Source organism: Pelobates fuscus, chromosome 8 (genome assembly GCF_036172605.1).
Source record: "Pelobates fuscus isolate aPelFus1 chromosome 8, aPelFus1.pri, whole genome shotgun sequence".
Classification (NCBI taxonomy): domain Eukaryota; kingdom Metazoa; phylum Chordata; class Amphibia; order Anura; family Pelobatidae; genus Pelobates; species Pelobates fuscus.
This window is the reverse complement of record NC_086324.1, coordinates 32,375,217-32,399,772: the sequence shown is the minus strand read 5'-3', so window position 1 is coordinate 32,399,772 and position 24,556 is coordinate 32,375,217. Positions and strand designations below refer to the sequence as shown.

At 37.8% G+C, this 24,556-nt stretch overlaps 1 protein-coding gene across 1 annotated transcript in view; it reads left to right on the top strand.

Annotated features, from left to right (window-relative positions):
* Window positions 1-24,556, top strand: part of LY75 (lymphocyte antigen 75) — a 176,616-nt gene that overhangs the window by 43,371 nt on the left and 108,689 nt on the right. The window contains exons 13-26 of the mRNA XM_063429399.1: window positions 1,896-2,008; window positions 4,180-4,349; window positions 8,979-9,190; window positions 10,015-10,160; window positions 11,186-11,270; window positions 11,831-11,963; window positions 12,788-12,823; window positions 13,896-14,053; window positions 16,443-16,510; window positions 17,242-17,348; window positions 18,814-18,953; window positions 19,296-19,413; window positions 20,183-20,313; window positions 24,285-24,426. Of these exons, the coding sequence (XP_063285469.1) occupies window positions 1,896-2,008; window positions 4,180-4,349; window positions 8,979-9,190; window positions 10,015-10,160; window positions 11,186-11,270; window positions 11,831-11,963; window positions 12,788-12,823; window positions 13,896-14,053; window positions 16,443-16,510; window positions 17,242-17,348; window positions 18,814-18,953; window positions 19,296-19,413; window positions 20,183-20,313; window positions 24,285-24,426 (1,759 nt within the window). The remainder of the gene's footprint in view (window positions 1-1,895; window positions 2,009-4,179; window positions 4,350-8,978; window positions 9,191-10,014; window positions 10,161-11,185; window positions 11,271-11,830; window positions 11,964-12,787; window positions 12,824-13,895; window positions 14,054-16,442; window positions 16,511-17,241; window positions 17,349-18,813; window positions 18,954-19,295; window positions 19,414-20,182; window positions 20,314-24,284; window positions 24,427-24,556) is intronic.

Sequence of the window (24,556 nt, the reverse complement as noted above, 5' to 3'; positions counted from 1 at the left end):
TTGGCAAATATATAAGGGGTTACTGGGTAGTTAATGCAATATCAGGCTTGGAAAAAAACGTAGTTAAGGATCAAGAAAAAGCCTATGAATTGATATGAATTTAAGGGATTTTTCTTCAAAAATAAGCTGTTGACGTGTGAATTTACACATTTTCATGTGTCTGGTCATGATGGGGCATTTGAAAGAGAAAAGTAGAAATTGAAAAGCAACTGTCCCCAGAACATTTGAGAAAACCTCAATGTTCCTCTCTTAGAGAGAGATTATTGGTAGATGGAGTAAGTGGCTCCTTGCCAAGGTTCCTTAACCTGTTCAACCTGTTCCCAAGATGTACCTGTGAAAGACCAAAATAAATCTGTATAGTTGAGACTCCACACCGTCAAACAATGTAAAACTGACCATTAACACCTCTGCCAACAATTATCTTTGTTTACATGACCACCGAAGATTCATACCAGAATTAGTGCTTTAAATGTGAATCATCACTTCTTTGGAAATTACGTAATTTAATTAAACATTGAAAATAAACTATAAATAAACTATAATTTACTAATGTTAATGGGGATGTGAAAAGCCAGCTATCACCTCAAAACAATTTTTAATATTATAATCTTTTCATCATCATCGATTTTATAAAGGAAATAGTTTGTTTTTGAAAATGAAGTATATGTAAGAGAATGAGAAAAACTCAGCCTTTAGATTACAACAGGATCCTTCAGCCATAGTCAACGACAGTTAGTCTCTATGATCTTCCCTGCTTCACTCTGCATAGAAACAGGGAAGACCATAGAGACTAACTGTCGGGTTTCAAGGACTTCACCTGTCTGACCTAAGGTGTATGTATATAGCTGAAGGATCTTGTCATGCACTAAAGGTAGGGGTGAGTTTTTCTAATTTTGTTTACATATACTTCAATTTAAAAAGCTGTATTTCCTTTCAAAACTTGATGAAAGTATTATTATATTAACAAATAGTTCTGAGATGACAGTCGTCTTTTAAGGATGTGCTAATGATTTCACATGCTAATGTGACATGAAAGCTGGAAACAAATTGTGATATATGTCTGTAGAAAGCTATATCAGCAATTCTGGTTAAATAAATCGTTCCATTATTACTTTCTGTTTCCCAACAGTTGCTGGTACTTCCATAGACCTTACTTAACAGACTTGTTTTCAACCTTACCTGTTAAAATTAATACCTAAATGATTACCTATTAAGTCTGGAAGTAAAATCAAGCTAAGCATTTTATTGTCATATTATTTATTCTGAACAAGCATACTGCCACATTAGTTCATATTTAACACTATAAAGTCTTCTTAACTATATATTTTCTGCCCCCATCCCTCCTTTGAAATACAAAAAAAAACAAAAACTGATTTACTTACCTTTTAGCCCTCTCCACGTTGGTCTCTTCAATGCTGGTCCCATGTCTTTGGCCTTTAGTTGTATTTTAATTTTGGTATCGTAACACAAAACTTTTAAACTAGTTCTTTAAAAATGTAGGTCTCGCAAATGTTCAGAATCAAGGGTTCTCTAGAAATGAATTGCTGGAAAGGAAGGAACTTTGAGTCCAAAACAACAATATTCACATTATTATTTTTCACTTCAAATAAAAAATAAAAATAAAATTAATGTATCACTGATTGCATATATTTCTCCAAAAATATAATTAGTAGTACCCCTTTGTTAGGGTGTTTTATCTTGATATTTATAATTTTTTAAGTAATTATTTAATTTTAAAAATTAGAGGGAAAAATGGTGTTTACTTGCCAGAAAAGAAATGTAATAGTCATTTTTGAAATTTCATCAAAACGGCTATTAGTCTAGCTCAGCTATTTTTGGGCTAAAAATTATGTTTCTCTTTTATTTTAATGTGAATATGGTTGTTAATATTTCAGGACTGGGAAAGATACGGCTCATATTGTTACCGAGTTGACGACACTAAGCGGACGTGGCAGCAGGCCTCAACTGGATATTACTGCTCTTCCCCTTTAGCGGTCATCACAGACAGGTAAGAAGGTTTGGATCTCACAGGCAGATTTTGGTCTTGAAAGACTCTTAACTTTTAAGGAGGCTCTTCCCAAAATATACAAAGAGACACAGGCTAAAAAGCGAGACACATATGTCGCCTAAATAAATTAATGCATAAAACTCTTCATTACCAAGTTCTGTTATTTTTAATGTGGCATAACATTGATTTGAAGGCTAGGATGAAGAGCTAGAAGACACATTTAGGATAGAGTCAAATGTTGTGGTTAGATTGCTGTCAATGTAAAAATTAAAATCCAGCGCACTCCCTTATCTGCTAAACAGCTATTTTGCTAGTTTTGTTAAAAACACCTAATCTAGGCAAAAAACATTATATGATCATACATTGCATAAGCCGGCCACATCGTCAATGTACCCCATATTTGGCAGGTCCTACTCTAACAGTCAACTGTCTACTAAATGAGCTACTCACTTGGGGAAATCCTTCCATCTCAAGTTCTCTGCAGTACAGGGCTAAATAGGGTCCTGAGGGGAGACACCTGTGACAGGGGGCGGTGCAAAACCAAGGAGCTGGCTAGACTCCTAAATATATATATATATAAACAAGGGGCTGGCTGCACTCACCTAAACATGCTTGAATGGGGTTCTGCTGGGGGCCAATAAGTACAGTAAAAATGAAAATCCAGCGCACTCCCTTATATGCTAAACAGCTATTTTGAAAATTCTAAATTATATAAATTTGCACAATAGTACTTTGCCTTTGATCCATTAATTCTTTAAGGGAGTATTACCATTATAAAAAGTTTTTATTACATATTAACTCTTACGTTATTTTAGTTTCTGCAATTCAAGCTAATTTTGCAGTCTGGAGGAAAGCCATGAAACCAAGGGAATTTGCAGGCACATTTAATTGAAATGTACATAAACAATCAAATAAAAGTATGGCACTAAAAAAGTGAATATAAATGTGACAAAATATTAAAGGATGAATACAATCTCAAAATTTTAGAAAAAGAAAGCTGCACTGTATAATGAGAAAAAGCTCAAAACAGATACATCAACACAAACCAAGTACCAGAATCAAAAACATACAATAAGTATCACATAATTAGAAACTGTTCTAAACCAAAAGGAAATGTGAAGAGGTTTAATCGGCCTAGATTGGAGAGTTATACAAATAGGAAACGTACTCACAGTTATAAAGAACCAGTCATAACTAGATGGGAAACCCCTAAAAATGCTAAACATGTGAATTGGACCAGAGTGGAGTCCAAAAAAGCATAATTACCGTAAGCACTTCAAAAACACATTTTATTGTTTGGTTTACATTCAGTTCATAACTTCTTCCATTTTTAAATTTTTGCACCACTGTTTAGCACAGAACACATTCTGGGTTGTTTACTAAAAGGAGAATTGTGAAATGTCCTGAAATTCAAAGTGAATTTAAAGGACCACTATAGTGCCAGGAAAACATACTTGTTTTCCTGGCACTATAGTGCCCTGAGGGTGCCCCCACCCTCCGGGTCCCCCTCCCGCCGGGCTTTAGGGGATGGAAGGGATTAAATTTACCTCTTTTTCCAGCGCCGGGCGGGGGACTCTCCTCCTCCTCTCCTTCTTGTCGTCATCAGCTGAATGTGCATGCGTGGCACAAGCCGCGCGCGCATTCAGCCAGTCTCATAGGAAAGCATTCTCAATGCTTTCCTATGGACGCTGGCATCTTCTCACTGTGAAAATCACAGTGAGAAGCGCGGAAGCGCCTCTAGCGGCTGTCAATGAGACAGCCACTAGAGGCTGGATTAACCCTATTATAAACAAAGCAGTTTCTCTGAAACTGCTATGTTTATAGAAGAAAGGGTTAATCCTAGGTGGACCAGGCACCCAGACCACTTCATTAAGCTGAAGTGGCCTGGGTGCCTATAGTGGTCCTTTAACCCCTTAAGGACCAAACTTCTGGAATAAAAGGGAATCATGACATGTCACACATGTCATGTGTCCTTAAGGGGTTAAAGTGAATTTCAAAATTTAGGTCAAAATATCCTATTTAGAGAAGAAAAAAAAACCTAAGTCAATTCTTTGTTCTGCTTGGCTTCACATTTAAAATTCATTTTCAATTCCTGGCAATTCTTACTTTAGTGAGTAACCTTGTTTTGATAAATCTCACCCATAGACTTGTTGCTGTTTTTGTTGGTATAGGTTTGAGCAAGCCTTTATAAGTACCATGATCTCCAGTAAGCTACAGACTGAGGACAATTACTTCTGGATTGGCCTGCAGGATCAAACAAAATCTGGGGAATACACATGGACAACCAGTGGCATCTATCGGCAGCCGGTGACCTACACCAACTGGAATAAACATCAACCCAGTAAGTACAAATATAAGTGCGTTTTATTATTTTTATTACAAATAAAAAATACCCTGATTTACATTCCAAAAAAAAACACAACAAACTGTAAAATCTGTGGGTGATTTTTGTTGGAACTACAGATGCCAATTTTTTGTCAGTACAGCTTAATTTTCTATTGACAGAAATTTTGTATCTGTTGAGGAAAAAGGTATTTTGCCAACATTCCAGTTTATGCCAGTATTTAATATTCATTGATGTTTATAATATGTTTGTTTGTACTAAATGTTTAGTGTTGCTTTCCCATTTAACGTAAAGGAACACTTTAGTGTTAGGAACACAAACATAAATTCCTGACACTATAGGGTAAAACTAACTGCTTATGTCCCCGGCCCTCCTTAGATCGTTCTGAAAAGGTGTTAAACACATCTTTTCTCGACACGCCAATGGCTCCACCTGGGACCTTGGTGGAGCAAACTTAATTTGAGACCCCAGAGTTACTCATATTGATTAACATCTTCATTAACATCTGCTTTTCAAGGAGCTGTAGATAAATATATATATGATTCGGTGTGTAATGGGGTGAAGCACGTATGTATGCATGCATGTGTGTGGGGATGAAGTTATGTGGGGAAGAAGTGTGAATGTGGGTGAAGAGCTGATGTGTGTGAGGGGTGCACTGTGTGTGTATGCAATGGTATACTCTGTGTTGGTGGAAGTGTACTGTATGTGAGGGGTTCACTGTCTGTGAGGTAGTACTGTGTTCAGGGGTTGTAGAGAGGGGAATAGGGAAGAGCTTTACAATATTTACTTTATTAATTGTTTTTTTTTTAATGAATATTACCCTTTCCCTGATCGTACCTTGCAGGGAAGGGGTGGTACAATCAGATCTGTGGTGGTTGAGAAGGCTGCCTATCCATCGGGTAGAGGGGAGGTCAAGAGCTCTAGCACTTGGAGCTCTAGCACTTACCCAGACTGACCCATACACATACACAGACTGACCCATACACGCACACACAGACTGCCCCCACACACAGACTGATCCATACACAAACACAGACTGCCCCCCCACACAGACTGACACATACACACACACACACACACACACAGACTGACCAATACATACACAGACTGACCCCACACTCACAGACTGACCCATACATACACAGACTGACCCTCCCACGCACAGACTGACCCGTACACACACACACACAGACTGACCCCCCCACACACACACACAGACTGACCCCCATCCCCGCACGCAGACTGGCCCTTACACACAGACTGACCCATACACACACAGCCTGACACCCCACACACAGACTGACCCATACACACACACACACAGTCTCACCCACCCCACACAGACTGACCCACCCCACACAGACTGGCCCATACACGCAGACTGACCCATACACACACAGACTGACCCCCACACACACAGAGACTGACCGATACACACACTCAGACTGATCCCCAACACATACAAACTGACCCATAAACACACAGATTGAGCCCCCACACACAGACTGACCCCCACACACACAGACTGAACCCCCCCCACCTCAACACACAGACTGATCCCAACACACACAGACTGAACCCCCCAAACATACACAGACTGACCCATACACACAGACTGAACCCCCAACCACACAGACTGAACCCCCACCCACTCACAGATATAGACTGAACCCCCACACACAGAGACTGACCCCCCCACACACAGACTGACCCATATACACACACACACACAGAGAGACTGACCCCCCCCTCCACACACACACACACACACACACAGACTGAACCACACACACTGACTCCCACTTACCAGCAGCTGCCTGGATGCATCTGTGCAGAGCTGAGCTTCCTTTTCCTGTCTCTCCCCTGCGCTGCTCTCTGTGATTCAGCTTGAGGTTCCTCACAGCAAGAGTTGAACACAGTTCCACAGTGACAGTTCTGCTGCAGCTTGTGAAGGGAGAATTAGTGCTCCCTACTTCAATTTCAATTGGGGGTGCACAAGGGGAGGCACTGCATGATGTATGGGGGGGGCATGGCCCCCTCTGGCCCCCCCCTCTAGCGACGCCAGTGTTAGTGAGTGAGTCTGTGTGTGTATGTGGCTGCTAGTGAATGAGCTTGTGTGTGTTTGCGCCTGCTAGTGAGTTAGTCTCTGTGTGTCTGCTAGCAACAAGGCAAGCAAACCAAGCAATTGCTTGGGGCCCCGAGCTGGCCTGGGGCCCCAAGACAACGACCAGGGACGTATTAGCCGCGAGGCAAACAAGGCATTTGCCTTGGGCGGCACTTTCCAGGGGGCAGCAAAAAAAGCCGCCCCCAAATGCCCAGGGCAAATGTCTTGTTAGCCTTGCGGCTAACTAACAATCCGGTCGGTCGGGCGTCGCTGGCGAGGGAGCACTTTCCCCTGAGTGCTCTTCTCAGCTCCCTCGCATGCCACAAGAGTGATGCCGGGAGCCGGAATATGACGTCAGGTAAAGGTAAGGAGGCTTGGAGGGTTAAATAAAAAAAAGTTTGTTAATGTGAGTGTGTGTGTGTGTGTCTGTTAGTGTGTGTGTCTGTTAGTGAGTGAGTGTGTGTCTGTTAGTGTGTGTCTGTCTGTTAGTGAGTGTGTGTCTGTCTGTTAGTGAGTGTGTGTTTGTCTGTTAGTGTGAGTGTGTTTGTCTGTTAGTGTGTGTGTCTGTTAGTGAGTGTGTGTGTGTATGTTAGTGTGTGTGTCTGTCTGTTAGTGAGTGTGTGTGTCTGTTAGCGTGTGTGTCTGTTAGCGTGTGTGTGTGTGTGTGTGTCTGTTAGTGTGTGTGTGTCTGTTAGTGAGTGTGTGTTTGTCTGTTAGATAATGTATGCGTATCTGTCAGTGAATGTGTGTGTGTGTGTGTGTGTATTTAGAAGGCGGGCAGGGGGGAAGAGTTGGGTGGGGGTGCCGCGGAGGGGTAGGTGGGGGGTTGGGGGGCCTCCATGTCCATTTTGCTTGGGGCCCCAAATTCCTTCAAACGGCCCTGTCTGCTAGTGACTGAGCTTGTCTGTGTGTGTGTGTGTGTGCGTGCCTGCCTGCCTGCTAGTAAGTGAGCTTGTGTGTGTCTGCTAATGAATGAGTTTGTGTGTTTGTGTGTGAGTGCCTGCTAGTGAGTGAGCTTGTGTGTATGAGTGTGTGTGTGTGTGTGTGTGTGCCTGCTAGTGAGTGAGCTTCTGTGTGTGTGTGCCTGCTAGTGAGTGAGCTTCTCTGTGTGTGTGCCTGCTAGTGAGTGAGCTTGTGTGTATCTGTTAGTGAGTGAGCTTTTGTGTGTGTGTGTGTGTGCACGCGCCTGCTAGTGAGTGATCTTGTGTGTGTGCCTACTAGTGAGTGAGCTTGTGTTTGCACCTGCTAGTGAGCTAGCTTGTGAGTGTATGCACCTGCTAGTGAATGAGCTTGTGTGTGTGTGCCTGCTAGTGAGTGAGCTTGTATGTGTGTGTCAGTAAGCTTGTCTGTAGTGAGTATGTTTGTGTGTGAGTGAGCTTGTCTGTAGTGAGCATGTGTGTGTGTCAGTGAGGTTGTCTGTTGGAAACATGTGTGTGTGTCAGGGAGCTTGTCTGTTGGAAGCGTGTGTGTGAGAGTGAGCTTTTCTGTAGGGACCATGTGTGTGTCAGTAAACTTGTCTGTGATGAGCATGTGTGTGTCAGTGTCCTTGTCTGTAGTGAGCATGTGAATGTCAGTGAGCTTTTCTGTAGGGAGCATGTGTGTGTCAGTGAACTTGTCTGTGATGAGCATGTGTGTGTCAGTGAGCTTGTATGTGGTAAGCATGTGTGTGTCAGTGAGATTTTCTGTAGGGAAAATGTGTGTGTGTCAATGAGCTTTTTTTTAGTAAGCATGTTTGTGTCAGTGAGCTTTTCTGTAGGGAGCATGCGTGTGTCGACAAACTTTTTCCGTAGGGATATGTGTGTGTCAGTGAACTTTTCTATGTGGAGCATCTGCATGTCAGTGAACTTGTCTGTTGAGAGCATTTGTGTGTTAGTGAGCTTGTCTGTAGTAAGCTTGTGCGTGTCAGAGTTTGTCTGTGTTACGTTTGTGTGTATACCAATAAGCGTGTGTGTGTGTCAGTGAGATTGTCTGTCAGTGAACCTATTTGTGTGAATCTATGAGCTTGTGTGTTTATGTCAATGAGCTTATGTATATCCGTGAGATTGTTTGTCTATCAGGCTGTGTATCAATGAGTTTGTGTGTGTCAGTGAGATTGTTTGTGTCTGCATGTGAGTATGCTTACTGTATAATTAAATGTTTTACTCTGAAAGGACCAATATTTTATATTAGAAAAATAAATATATATATATATATATATTAACCAATAATATGTAAGGATATGTCTTACCACCCCAGATGATTTAATAATATTTAAACACGTTATACATAGATCGATATATGTATACATATTATGTGTTTATATATTACTCAATCATCTGGGATGGCAAGACATAGCCTTACCTATTAAATGTGACAATACATGGTGAAATGACTTATGGGGCTGGCATAGATTTATTTTTTTCCAGGGCTGCTTTGTATACCCAGTCCGGCCCTGGTGAACAGAACTATTTATAACTGTACCAGTGTGTGTCCGAACAGTCTGGATACAGTTCTGATTTCCATGTCTAATGAGATTTATCTAGGTCGCACAGGCGGATGTGTTACTATGCGAAATGGGAAGAATTTTGGACTTTGGGAAGTAAAGGATTGCACTTTGTTTAAGGCGATGTCAGTATGTAAAAAGGCGTTATCAGGTGTAATAAAGGAGCCACCAGATTCCCATGAAAAGTATCCAGATATACAAGATATGTGTGAAATATGGGAATCAGAGCCACATTTTCATCATTGCTACAAGGTAACAAAAAAAAATAAAAAGGTGCAAAAAAAATCCCACATATTAGTCATCTAATGCATGCATTTTATTTTATATACCTGTCAGGTTAGACTTTCTTTAAAAGTGTACCTGCCCATTTTATTGATTTTGGTTAATGGGTGGGTCATGTGAAACTTCATAAATTACCACTTCAAATGTTCACATACTTGCTCCTGTCCTACAGAAGATTCTCTTCCATACAGAGAAGCCGTGGTCCCAGGATGTGGACATATGGCTCAGTAATTCACAGTAAAATTTCAGCCATATGAATGATGATTCTGCTCAACAGATTTTCAGTAATGAAAAACAAATGAGCCACTCAGAGTACTGCAAAATATATACATCATATAAATATATAATATATGATATAAATATTGTGTATATATTTTGCAATAAGTGGAGTGGAACAATTTTCCACCATTTGACTCACAGATCAAGTAACCAGAAAAAGTAACCAGTAGAGGGAAAAAAAATTGGGTAAAACAATCTATTTTCATATATTGTATATTTATTAAATATATTGGTCACTTTTCACTTGATCTGTGAATAGAATCCATGTTTATTGACTGTCATCAATCGTATTTTTTTCCATCAATCATCTCATTTTTAGTGTCACACGCAGAATTCACAAATCACAAATCAAAAGGAAAATTAAACTCCAATTCCACTCTTTTTTCTCTTTTTTAAACACTAAATAATTAAACATGTCAATACAAAAGCATTTCAATCATTTGCTGATATATATCGCTGCCTACCTGTACTGAGTGATAGTTATGTGCCGTTATTTTACCTTCTGATCTTACTAGGTGTATCATAATGAGAGGGTGCTGAGGAAGAGGACGTGGGAGGAAGCTGAACGGTTTTGCCAGGGTTTTGGTGCACACCTTGTCAGCTTCTCTCATCTGGAAGAAGAGACATTTGTTGCAGAACTTTTGGACACCATGTTTCACCGGTAACTGGTTCAACATTCACTCTTGAAGAGCCATTTAGGGAAGGAATTAGTTACCTATAAATGATTCTCCCTCAAAAAGTGCATTGATGCTAATGAACTAAATCATTTATAGCAGGAAAATAGGAAACAATAAGTAATTTTTCTTACATAAAGGCTTGGGAAAGAAATAATAAAGCAATCAGTTTTATCCTGTTGAAATTTTATTTTAATGTAAATTGTGAGTTTTAATGTACTATTAAATATATCAAATCTAAACCATATACAACCGTGTTTGCCTCATTCAGAATTACCTTTCTGTATACTTTCATGCCAAATGCAAAAATGTTGTAGCTGTATAGCACTAGATTGTGTCCTCCTTTTGTCAGTGCATCTCCCACAATTCCTTTAATATTAGTATTTGTTTTTTTTTATTTAAACTTTAATAGGGAGATGTACAATGTTTGTGGGAAAGCCCTAGATATGTAAATTCAGTTCTAGGGATTGTAATTATTACTCATTAAAACTGGACAGAGCTCAGTACAACATGGATGTACATAGGTCGGAATGCATTTTTTAACCTTGTCTGAACTTCATGTTAAGAATTTCCTTTAATGGTAACTTCCCTCAGTTCCCAGCTCTTGGATTCCCTGGATCCATGTTGAGAGGGAAGTTTTTGTTCTGATGATGACGTTGACCTTGTATTATGGATGCCCCTACACCATTCTTGGCCCATCATAATCCATTGAGGGTGATTCTATCATTATTACAGTGTAGCCAAGTTGATGCTAGAAGAAAGATGGGTCAAATTATACCTTCTGGATTGTAAGCTCTTTCGAGCAGGGTTCTCATCAACCTATTGTTCCTGTAACATTTTGTAATGGTCTCGTTCATTGTTAAATTTCCTCCTTTAAAATATTGTAAAGTGTTGCGGAAATTGGCGCTATATAAATTATAATGATAATAATACCAAAGCTACATTTCTTTTGCAAGATATGAATTAATCTATAACTTTCAAATATTCAATCTAGCTTTTTATTGTATTTCAGGTATGAGAAAAGACAGTTCTGGATTGGATTCAATAAAAGAAACCCTTCGGCTCGAGGCTCCTGGGAATGGTCTGATGGTACATCAGTAGGTGTCCTCCTAACAGAGAGACATTTGTCCTTATCATACCTTAGTATTCCTCTGCAATTTCACTGCAGGCTTCAGTTTAACTTCATATTGACTTTTTTAAAAAGATGCTAATTTATTGTGGCTTAATATGTGTCTACCTTGATTCCATGAGACAAATAGCTAGTAGGCAGTAGTACTAGTAGTATACCTACTGATAAATCGTAGCTGACTCTAGTACTCAGATTATGTAAATATTTATGCAGGGGCATTTTATCCAGCTCTCAATAAGTTGTCCACGGTCATATACCCTAAAGAATCAGGCTGAATGTAGAAAGATGTAAGTCTTGTTAAAGTATTTAAAATAAAGTAAAATCACAAATATACCCCTTCTAGAACTCCCATTAGGATATACCACCTCTTGCCAGCTAGACAGTGTTGAGGGACAAATATGCAAAGCTTCGCCTAGGGCCCACCTATACTTTAAAGCCATAAAAATTAAATATGTTTATATCTTCTTCAAATATGTAACAGTTTCATGCATTTATTTTGGCTATTATTTCAACAATGATCTGGCACAGGTTGTATCTCCATTTCTAGAAGATATGTATGATGATGACGAATCAACGAACTGTGCCGTTTACAGAGCGGATAAGAAAGTGGTCCCTATGCGTTGTGATGCAAAGCATGAATGGATCTGCAAAATGCCAAGAGGTATCAACAATAAATAAATACTGTATTAAACTACTACACTAGCGAAAGAGTTACTCCAACCACCGTGGCTACTTCTGCTTTTAGAAGTGGTCATGGTGATAGGATTCTGTATGGGCAGCTACAAATACAGAAATATATTAACTTTTTTTGCTGGGAGTTAGTTATACACCCGGCACACAAGATTCAGGCAGCCCTGAACTCTGATATCAGTATCCTTTCACAGTGAACTTTAATTTAGCACCAAGCCATAGAAATTATAACAAACTAACATTCTTTCTGAAAGAGATTAAGAAAAAATAAGCAATAGTAGAGGATAGGTGAGATATGGCACATGATCTGGGACACTGGGGTAAACCTGTCGTTTCAAGAGTTTTTGGAGGGGCTAACTATGTCTAGAGGTTGGCCGTTAAATAGAAGAGAAGCCAAAATGCAAAAACATTAATATGAATATAACAGCAACACTTTGTACTAAGGTAAAATGCTGATGCTGTATCGTATTGAAGACTGGTAAAAAGATTTGGTAAGGCACACGTTTATATGCACAAATTGTGGAGGTACGTCTATAGAATTTATACTTAAAATAGAAAAAGAAGTTTAAAGAAATAGTTGCACTCAGATAAAAATCCTAAAACTTGCTAATTAGCTAGGGGTTGTGAAACAGAACTCTGTGAAATATTACCCTGTAACGATCGTTTATCTTCAGAGCTGCAAGATATGATTGGTAAAAATAAAAGTTAGAGTTGCATTGTAGCGAATGTCCGTGCAGTGGTTTTATTTGTAGAATATGTGCTGTTATATAGTTTGCTTCTTCTTTTCTTTTACAGGGTTGCCACCAAAGCTACCAGAATGGCATGCCAAAGGTATTTAAAAATATATTTAGAAACCAGCAGGAGAAACCTGCTATTTATGCTTATAAATCTAAATATTGGTAAAAAAAAAATATGGATTTTGAGAAATATTAGACTTTTCTGCTTGAAGGTATATACTGTATATTCTTTTTTTTTTCTTTTTTTGCCTTATTGTTACTTAGTTTATTTTATTTCTTTAGGATTGTCAACAATTCTAAGGTTCTCTCGATGTACCATCAAAGGAATATTTCAAGCACCATAACTATTACAGTTCGCTGGAGTGGTTGTATTGCCAACAGTGCCCTAGTGCCCTCCATTGTAAGGACATTTTTGAATAGTTTTAATTGGGATCCGACAGGCACCACTCCCCACCTCCACTACAATTTCACAAGATCCTGAAATTTCTCACTTCCATTAGCTCTCTTGAGCTAGGCCCACGTAATTCAGGAGAGTGTCAGCTGACTGTACTCATCAAATGAGCTAAAAGGAGTTCCTTCCTGAGGAATTTCTGGAATTTGGGAGATTTTAGTGGAGGTGGCAAGAGATGCCCAGCGGGTCCCATGTAAGAAGAAAAAACATTCAAATACGGTTTGACTCCTTAAACAGTTAGACCGTTAAGCTCTAGTTGTTAAGGTGATTGACGTGTTTCTTTAACTATCTGAAATCTCCAACTACCATCATTTGACAGTTTCTTATTAAATAAACAGCTATGGAAGTAAATAAAACAATTATGACATTAAAGGAACTCCCAGGAGAAAGGACTACAGGTGCCTGTGAGTCCTAATGTGAAATACAAGGTATTGTGGGTGGGACATGTGCAGAACATGGTTAAAATATATAAAAAAAAATTAGAGCTCTTTTGGGCTATAATTATGCCATGTCCATTTAAATCAACTTGCCATGGTCTATTTCAGCCTCCTTTGGTAACTCTGTATAATTGGACCTCAACGTATATGACCATTTTTCTTTATATACAATAGTATCAATAGTATCTATAAACTAGGCATCCTGCCATTACACCCAACATTGCGTACATCTAGCGTGTCTGGCACTTCTGTTAACAATGTTGTTTTCCACATTACAGGGAGCCCGTGGCTTTTTTATCGAGGGTATGAATACTGGTTCATCGATCAGCTTGGTAGTTTTGATTTGTATCAGTTCGCCTGTGGTTGGATTGGCGCAGAGATAGTAACCATACATTCTCCAGATGAACAATCAATAATTCACAGCCGGATAAAAAAGGTAAGATATTATTCAATACATGATGAATTAAAGAAGTTTTAAAGAAGCATATTGTAGAACAAGAAAAAGTGCAGAGACGAGCTGCAAAATTAATAAGGGGAATGAAAAACATTACCTTTACTTATAAAGTTATGTAAGGCTGAAAAAAACTGCATTTGTTTTCTTTAGAAAAAAAAAGACATCTCAAAGGGGATAAGATAGCACTGTACAATTATATAGAGGGTCAGAACAAACTACTATGTTCTAGCATATTCATTATCAGGAATATACAACAAACAAGAGGTCACCCATTGAGACTGGAAGAAAAGTGTTTTTGCTTACAGCAGAGGAAAAGGTTCATTAAAGTAAGACTAATAAGGATGCCTTATGAGATTCTGTAGAAATAATTTCTTTAAAGAAAAGCTTTAATATTTATTTCTAAAAAAAAAAAAACAGAAAAGTCAAGGATATACTTAACATGCATGTGAAGAGGTTGTTGATCAAAGGAGAAATCTGATTGCCATTACAGAGTCATGAAGGATTTTTTTTCCGTTTGTGGAAAAATGGCCCGTTGCTTATATTTTTTTTTTACCTTCTTTTGGACAATAACATAAAAAGATGTGCTTTAAAGGTTAAACGTGATGGACTTTTTTGTCAACATACATTACTAGGTAATTATGTAACTATGTAACACGCAATGTCATTGAACCTCAGTTAAGCTATAGGCATCCTGGGCAGAGACGATACAGAAAGTCAGATCAGGAATAGCATATGTCAATACAAGAATTGGGAGGTGCCTACATTTTCATTTCGTCTATTGACGCATTTGTTTTCGGACAAAATTCGGACATTATTTTAGTTTTGGAAATTCCATTCAGACAAATGGAATTGCACTGAACAAACATTTCATAAGTCAAGCCAGGTTATTCACTAAAGTCCGAATGGCCCCAAACCGAATGGGGCAAAACCATTCACTGTTGTACAGGCCAATCTGACTTCATCATGATTACATTGTTCACTATTCATTCAACATTTCTGGAGTTAGCAGATATGGCACAGAATGAGCCTGAATGGCGACTGAATGGCAACTGGAACGACCTATTAAAATAAGCAAACAAATTTTACATTTGCAAATATTGACCGACCAAATTTAATTGTTAAATGCTTTTCTCTTAGGCCCAATCATGACATGCTACACTGATTGACAGGTAGCTGCATATCAATTTAGAACTCAAAGCCTATCATGTGATTTAAAAAATCTGACAATTAAAAAGATCCAGAACTAGAACCAGCAGGTTAGTAGTAAAGCCACTTTGCCAGCCTGCTAGCCAACCAGGTTATCAGGCTGGCCAGCCACCCAGGCTATCCATTCACCAGGCCATCCAACCGTTCACTAGAACATCCTATCATCCACGCCAGTCATTCAGGCCAGTCAGCCATTCACCAGGCCATCCAGCTATCCAGGCCAGCTATTCCCCAGGTCAGCCAACCATCCAGACCAGTCAGCCACCAGACCAGCCAGCAACCAGGCCATCTAGCCTTCTAGGCCACCACACCAGCCAATCTCGAAGCCATCCAGGCCCGCCAGTCATCCAGGCCACCAGAAAAAGAAAAGACGTTTAAGAAAGTAAAAAATTAATTTACAGAACTAAATTAAAATGTAGTGTGGGTTTTGTGTTTGGTGTTAACATACTGTTTGTTGGATGATGTGTGTGGTGTTTTTAAACTAAACCTTATTAAAAAAAGAATGTACAAAAATGTACGATTAAAACCATGCTGCTATAGATCAACACAGCTCAAACGGTGCTTTCCGAGAGACTATGGAAAACTACATTGTGTGCTGTGTGCAGTCTGCCATCAAGTGCTCCCTGCACGACTACTGCAAACGGAGACACGGGCTAGAAATCAAAATGTATAATTATTATTAGAAAAGACTAAATTGTTTTTGTTTTTTTTAAATGGATGTGTATGCATCTCTTGTATGTGTGTACTTGTGTTGTCACACCCAGGTCATTGCTGGCTAGTTAAGACAATGTATTTTGAAGATGCCAGGTAACTTTATATTTCTGTTATAAGTTGAAAATGTTCAATCATATAAAAATGCCACTCAGTGTTCTATAATACCCCACGATCTGCTGAAAGAGAAGTCACAATGTCTGTCTGGTCCATTGTTCAGTTGCACCATCTCTTTTCAATAGGTCTAGTTTAAAGGTTTAGACTACGGAAAAAAGCATGTTATAGGATTCAGAATCAAACTTACATAAAAATATACATTAAAAAGAAATAGAATTATCCTGTGTTGTTTTTAGATTCACTCAGAAATATGAACAATCATTCTGAAAAATCAGATCATAAAATAGGATTCATATACACAAAATCGATAATTATGTTATTGCGCAATGTGTTGCAGTTATCAAAAAAGAAAACAAACTGGTGGATTGGACAACTGTATGAAAATTCACATGATGGATCACAAAGGTACACTGAGAAAGCATGACATGTACTGTGGAGCAATTAGCCTAACTAGTTGTGAAAACAGAATATGTAAATAATTCATAGCAGCACATCTGTCCTCTTACTACCTAGATAATTATACCTTGACTTTCGTCAAAAATCTCAATCGCGATCACAGCCAGGCTTGCATCAAGGCTGGAAAGGGGGTCACTTGGCCTTTGCTTTACAAGGGTTATGGGTAACTAGAAGTACATTGGGTTGACTGTTGGCAGAACTCTGCAGGAGTTAAGGGAAAAGTAGGACTTGCAAAGCCAGCTCTGTCTGGGTTTGTGATGTGTCTGCTGTGGGTCCTGATCTCAATGTTCTCCATGCCTAGACTGGCCCATTGGAATATTTCATGACTTTTGTTTGCAAAAGAGCTCATTCATTTGTAATTGTTCCCAATCATCTGAGATCATTTTAAATGCCTATCATTTGAGAAGTTTACCAAACAAATGTATGCATCCAATTTGTCTAAAATATGCTCTGTTTCTTTCTACTGATATTTTTTGAAGATTATATATTGGAATTAATTAGTTTGTTCCCATACAGTTGTAATGACCAATGATTAAATATGGAACAAATGACTGAATCTCAGTCCTAAATGCTGCTCTGCTGTTCTTTAATTGATTTTGCATATGTGTCTACTCGTCTTCTCGTGTAATTTCAAAATTAAGGCATTTTTAATCTTTGTTTAAAAAATGTTTTCTCTGCAGGTGGAAAGATGGTACTCCACTCCTATACAAGAATTGGGAAAAAGAACCCAGTACCAACAATATAACTTTAAATGGCCCACAGTGTGCCTACATGTCTTCAGAAACAGGTCAGTATAACGCAAGTAATGAATAGTTATGTAACACACACAGGTAACAGTTTATTGGAGTATTTTAGCAAATCCCTACCTGATAGACTGCTCTTCCAAAATCCCTGGAACTTGGAGATACTCTGAACTGTTGCTAACATGTAGGTCTGCTTGAGTAGGGAGTTATGCTGAAACATCTTATATATTTATCCAATACTTCTAAGTAATACATCTCAGTAGGTTTGCTTTAGGACCTTCTATGAAAATGTATGTTTGTGGACTGGATCCGTATTTAGGAGATGTAGAAACACTGGTTAGTTTTTACACATGGCAGCTGTTTTACTCCTGTTGATAAATGACCAGATTCATCTACGTAGTTATAGGGATTTTATGAATCTCAAATGCTTAAACATCAGGCTAAGAAGCAGGCTGTCAATCAAATGGCCTGGCAGTAAATGTGACAAACTCTGGTCAAAGTACAAAAGAAGATGAACAGAAGCTAGTCAAGTATCAAAAAGCTGATCAGTTCCAACAATTAGTAATTCATAAAGAACACCCTGTTCTACTCTACATTTATATTGCATTATTAGCCATATCAAAGAATGAACAAGAATTGTGGTCACGCAAAGATAGCTAAGAGGAAACCACCACAATCATGTGAAGTTTGCTGCATATCACAGATGTCCCACAAAACCTCAGCTCTAGAGAGAAAAGTCAAGAGTCATTATTCGTGAACATTTTGTTTGAATAATAAATGTATGTTTGGTAAAGGAAAAAAGAAAGAGCATGAAAACAAGAGACTCATGGCTGAATAGTAAAACATCTTGAGCCATTGCACTTTAATCTAGAGATATAAATTAGTAGAATATCACCACAGTCTCGAGATGGTGGACAAATGTGGATCCAGTTGCTGGCTTAAAGCTGGATTTACAGTGCCAAGATGGGCTTGCAGCGCGTAGAATAAAATGTAAATAGATTTATTAGAAGTTGAAGTGGTATTGTATAGCACAGAGGAAAACAATTCTCCAAACATGCTTCACGTAAACAGACAGTGAATCTGGAACTGAACAGAGCAATGTCTTGCCAAACCATCATGTATGGTGGTGGGATTGCAATAGCATAAATGTGCTTTCATTCCCAATTACCGGGACATGGCCCCTATATTACTTTTTTCCAAGTTCGTAATTTAATTACTTTTCTAATAATACATGAGAAATGTATCCAACAGGTTACCAATATCTGCACAGAAATAGGAAAGCTTTGAGGATGCAGAAAATAAATTAGAGAATGAGTTTAAGATTAACATTCATTTACAGGTGGTGTGAAACACCTTACGATGAGGTAGTAACAAGTGTAGTAACAATTTGCACAGTTGATCTCATGTATTAGGTCAAAGTGATATACTCTGCCATTGGGATAATAAATAATAGGGGAGACATATTGTAAATATTTCTATATTGTCATGTAAAACTTTCCTTTTTTCTAGGACTTTGGGGATATTCTGAATGCCATGATTTAAACCCTTCAATCTGCAAAACAGACCGAAAATTGTTAGATGAAATTGAGATATACCAAGATTCCAAGAATGGAAGCTGTCCCACAGATTGGATCCATTATCAACAAAAGGTATTGTTATTATTATTTATATAGGATTAATGTGTTCCGCAGCACTACTATTATGGAAAGTAGAGACGAAGGCCCTGATCAACCGAGCTTACAATCCATGAGGATTTGAGCTGGGAAAAAATATATTGCTGGGTTTCTTGCCTAAGGAAACTTACTGAAGAGATGGTCTGCCTGGGATGCGAACCCAGTAGGTATCCCCAGTAGGTATCTGTGTTAACTTATAGTGCATATATCTACATTTATACTGTTGGGGAGCTTAACATGAATCTGATCGCTCTCCTTGTATTTCGTTTATAGCAACCTTTGCTCATTAATAATAATAATTTTTCATTTTACAAACAGTGTTTCTTTGTGTATAAAGGGGAATATGGTGGACCACTGGATAACTGGTTTGCTGCACAGGAATACTGCAATAACCACAATGGTAACCTCGTCTCGATTGAAAACAATATAGAACAAGGTAATTTTACGTATTGTATAAATAAACAGAACTCAAAATGTCAAGTCCTGAGTCTTTAGACAGGCTTAAAAGTTTTCTTTAGTGAGTGGAAATGTATAAACATATTTTAGTTTTTGCGTGCTGTACACCTATTTTGTAGATAACCAAGACATTATGTTAGATATTTATCTTGTATGTGCTATACTGTCTAAAAATTACTATAAAAAATATGTGCATACATTGAACATATATATATAGAGTCATTTGTGATGAGATTATTAATTGTAATATTTTTTCCACCGTTCATATCTCATACTGTTGTATCTTAAAGTTTACAGAGTTATTCCCTAAAGTGAGGATTTTAAGGTCAATTTCAGATCTAAAGGTCAGAATTGCTATATTGAATAAATCTCTCCAAACCAGCTATCAATTCAACTATTATACCCTTCAATTTGAAATTCACTTTTAATTCTCAGCAGGTTACAATTTAGTAATATAACCTGACAGTGATTGATAATTACATCACTAAATAAAACTCAATGCACTGTGAAAAATTAGACACGCATAGCGAACACCTCTTAGTGAACGCTCCGAGCAACACAAAACAATATTGTAACTTATAGTAAGAATTATTTTCTTCTTCTTGTGTGTATTATCACAATCTATTATTGCACACGAAAATACAAAAATACAAAAAAAACTGATTAATTTTCTTTGTTTCTTTGTTAACATTTCTATGTTGAACAGTCGGTGATTTTTATGGCTAAAATAATAGTTTCTTATCTTCCAGCTTTCGTGGTCATGCAGCTTTTTGGAGAGAAAAATGGATTCTGGATTCATTTGCAAAACAGTGACTATGAAAAGTGGGAAAGTGGGATTTCAAAGAAATATGCCAACTGGTCTCCAATACAAATAAACAGTGTGAGTATCACATTGTAGCACAATATTGTCTGAGTGGAATAAAACCTTAACCCCTTAAGGACACATGACGGGAATATTCCATCATGATTCCCTTTTATTCCAGACGTTGTGTCCTTAAGGGGTTAAAGGAAACCCCCCCCTCCCCCCATCGCAGCCGGGGTGCGCACGGGCTTCTAGACATAGGACACACGAACCCGAACACCGTAGGATCTGCACGCGCAATCTCACTCACTCAATGGCTTATACAGCCGCACCCCTTAACGTCTTAATACAGAACTGCCGAGGCCTTAACACGCCTGAGAAACGCTCGCATCTCCTACGAGAACTTAAAAGTAAACAGGTCACGATAGCACTGCTACAGGAAACACATCTCAAACCGACAGATACCCACAGATTGATGGATAGACGCTACCCAACCAACTACCATAGCACCCACCCTGCTGCACGAAACACAGGGGTAGCGATACTGATAGCCGCTAGCGCCCAATTCACCCAGACCGACCAACTTGCAGATCCAAATGGTAGATTTCTCTTTATCAAGGGCACAATTTCGTGGAAAACCTTAAAGGAACACTGTAGATGCCAAAACAACTTTAGCTTAACGAAGCAGTTTTGGTGTACAGATTATTATCATTGTTATTATTATTGCCATTTATATAGCGCCAACAGATTCCGTAGCGCTTTACAAAATTATGAGAGGGGGATTTAACTATAAATAGGACGATTACAAATAAACTTTCATGCCCCTGTAGTCTCACTGCTCAATTCTCTGCCATTTAGGAGTTAAATCACTTTGTTTATGCAGTGCAAGGCACACCTCAATGCTTGTTCCTGAACACTTCCTGTAAAGAGTCATCTAATGTTTACACTTCCTTCATTGCCAATTATGTTTAATTTAGAATTTCTTATCTACTGCACTGCTAACCCCTTAACACCGCAGCCAAATGTACAAGTTGTGAACGAAACAAAACGTAAACAAAACCTGGCATTTGCGCTATATGTCTGTCCAACCGTAATTCACCTCTTTCATATTAAATACACCCCCCCTTATTATATATCATTTTATTCAGGGGAAACAGGGCTTTCATTTAATATCAAATATTTGGCTATGAAACATAATTTAATATGAAAAAAATGGGAGAAAATAAGATTTTTTTTTATTTTTTTCGTTCTTCATGACATTTTAACTGTCAATGTCATAATACTGTTTGCTTTTACTGCAATAAAATACACATATTTGTATTCAGCAAAGTCTCACGTGTAAAACAGTACCTCCTATGTACAGGTTTTATGGTGTTTTGGGAAGTTACAGGGTCAAATATAGCATGTTACATTTGAAATTGAAATTCGCCAGATTGGTTACGTTGCCTTTGAGACTGTATAGTAGCCCAGGAAATAAATTTACACCCATAATGGCATACCATTTGCAATAGTAGACGACCCAAGGTATTGCAAATAAGCGATGTCCAGTCTTTTTTAGTAGCCATTTGGTCACAAACACTGGCCAAAGTTAGCGTTTGTATTTGTTTGTGTGTGAAAAATGCAAAAAACGCCAATTTTGGCCAGTGTTTGTGACTAAGTGGCTACTAAAAAAGACTGGACATACCCCATTTGCAATACCTTTGGTTGTCTACTATTGCAAATGGTATGCCATCATAGGGGTAATTTTCATTCTTGGGCTACCATAGGGTCATAAAGGCAACGTAAGCAATCTGGCGAATTTTAATGTGAAAAAAATTAAACACAAACCTTATATTTGACGCTGTAATTTTTGAAAACACCATAAAACCTGTACATCAGGGGTACTGTTGTACTAAGGAGACTTCGCTGAACACAAATATTTGTGTTTCAAAACAGTAAAAAGTATTGCAGCAATAATATCGTCCCTGTAAGTGCTGTTTGTGCGTGAAAAATGCAAAAAACGTCACTTTTACTGGCGATATCATGGTTGTAATACATTTTACTGTTTTGAAACACTAATATTTGTGTTCAGCGAAGTCTCCCGAGTAAAACAGTACCCCCCATGTACAGGTTTTATGGTGTCTTGGAAAGTTATAGGGTTAAATATAGTGCTAGCAAATTAAATTCCCTATACTTTCGGCATGGGTGGTCAGGCAGGTCCCGCTAATTGTAATTAATTAGGATACCCAATTATGTAAAATTATTACATAAATATATGTGTAGAATTAATATATGTATATATATACATATGTGTATATATACGTATATATATATATATTTTTTTTTTTAATATTTTTATTTATATATAGGTATATATATAGTGATATATACGTATATATTTATGTATATAGATATATATATTATTTCATTATAAGTGTATTTTGATATAAATATATATATATTAATATCAGAATACAGTTAGAACGAAATAAAACACATCTATATATTTTTTAATATTTTATTTTTAATTATTTTTTTTATTTAATTTTTTTACGTATTTACATATTAATTTTTTTTATATTATTTATAAATATATATATAACAATAATTATATATATATTTAATCAGTATCAGTCTACGTGTAATTTGATATTAATATATATATATAATTATATATATATTAATATTAAAATACACCTAGACGGTGTATGTGTATGTGTGTATATGTGTATATATATACTTAGATCATATATATATAATATATATATATGATCTAAGTATATAATTTATTTTTTTTTACACTGTTTTAAACATTTTTTATTTGATTTTCAGCCAGCAGGGGGACCAACTGTCATTACAGTTGGTCCCCCTGCTGGCAATGCAGCAGGCAGCTATACCGGCTATGTGATTGTGAGGTCCTCGCAAGGACCTCACTCTCACATGGCCGGGAGGGCTCCTGGAGGGCGGACGTGCCGCGGGGGGCTCCCTGGGAGTCCCCCGAACCGCGATCGCCGGCGTGGGACCGCCAGCGACCGGGTAAGTTACTAAAAAACGGAGGGCGTACTATTACGTCCGGCGGCGTTTAGAGCCGCTTTTAAAAGGACGTAATAGTACGCCCTCCGGACTTAAGGGGTTAATAGCTTGCTAGATCCTACAGGAGCCTTCTGTATGTAATTAAAGTTCAATATACAGAGCAGGAGATACAAACCTTTAAAGCAAGCTACTATCTGATTGAAAGTGAAACCATTTTTTTTCATGCAGGCTGTGTCAGTCACGGCCAGGGGAGGTGTGAACAGAAATAACAGTGATTTAACTCCTAAATGGCAGAGAATTGTTCAGTGAGTCTTCAGAGGCATGATCTACACACCAAAGCTGCTTCATTAAGCTAAAGTTGTTTTGATGACTGTAATGTCCCTTTTAAATCAGGATTATTTATTAAAAGGGGTTCTTTAGAAATAACTGAAGGGTTAAAATCATGTAGCCATTGATCATAATAGGTGGCTAACATTTAGTCATATGAGGTATATATGTAATAAAAATGCCAAAACCTACATTGTGTCACAATAGTGTGACCGAAAAAAAAAATCTGGATAATTTATTAATAAAAGTTCTTTAGAATGAACAGAAGGTTTTACATCATGGAGCCATGGATCATAATAAGTGGTTAATGTGTAGTCATGTGAGGTATGTGTGCAATAAAAAAGCCAATAACCATTTTCCAAATTGAATTGCATTCCCTCTCCATCTCATACCTGCCCTCTGATTATTCCTCTGTGTCTATTTATATTAGTGTTACACTAAAATGTCTATGCCTATAATGTCATTGTTCATTCATCTCGTTTGATGGTCTGTTTGCAAAACATGAAACATTGTTTGGTTTTGCAGACCAGCCTGGGTATTTCCCATTGTATTCCTTACCAATTAAGTATCTAATATACACACGCGTCAACATACGGATATAAGTTTTAACTAATGTTAGATTTTTAAGTAGGTATTTTTTAGAATTAAAGTCCAGAATAAATACATTTGGGAACCAAATATTTGAAAATATTAATTGTTTTGTTTTCCAGAATAATGTAAATTCAAGTTCCGAAAACAAGCAGGTTCTGTGCGGTTTAATATCAAGTAATGATGATGTCCATGCCCCGGGAAAATGGTACCTTACAAAGTGCGATAGCAAGGGCTATGGATTTGTTTGTGAGAAGAAACAAGGTAATATTTGGAGATGACAATGAGCACATGTATAAATATTGACACTTAAAATAGAACTCTGTAAAATAACTATCTAGTTTATGCATGTCTTGTAGTAGCAATGTGAAATATTTTATTTTTCCACCTAAAA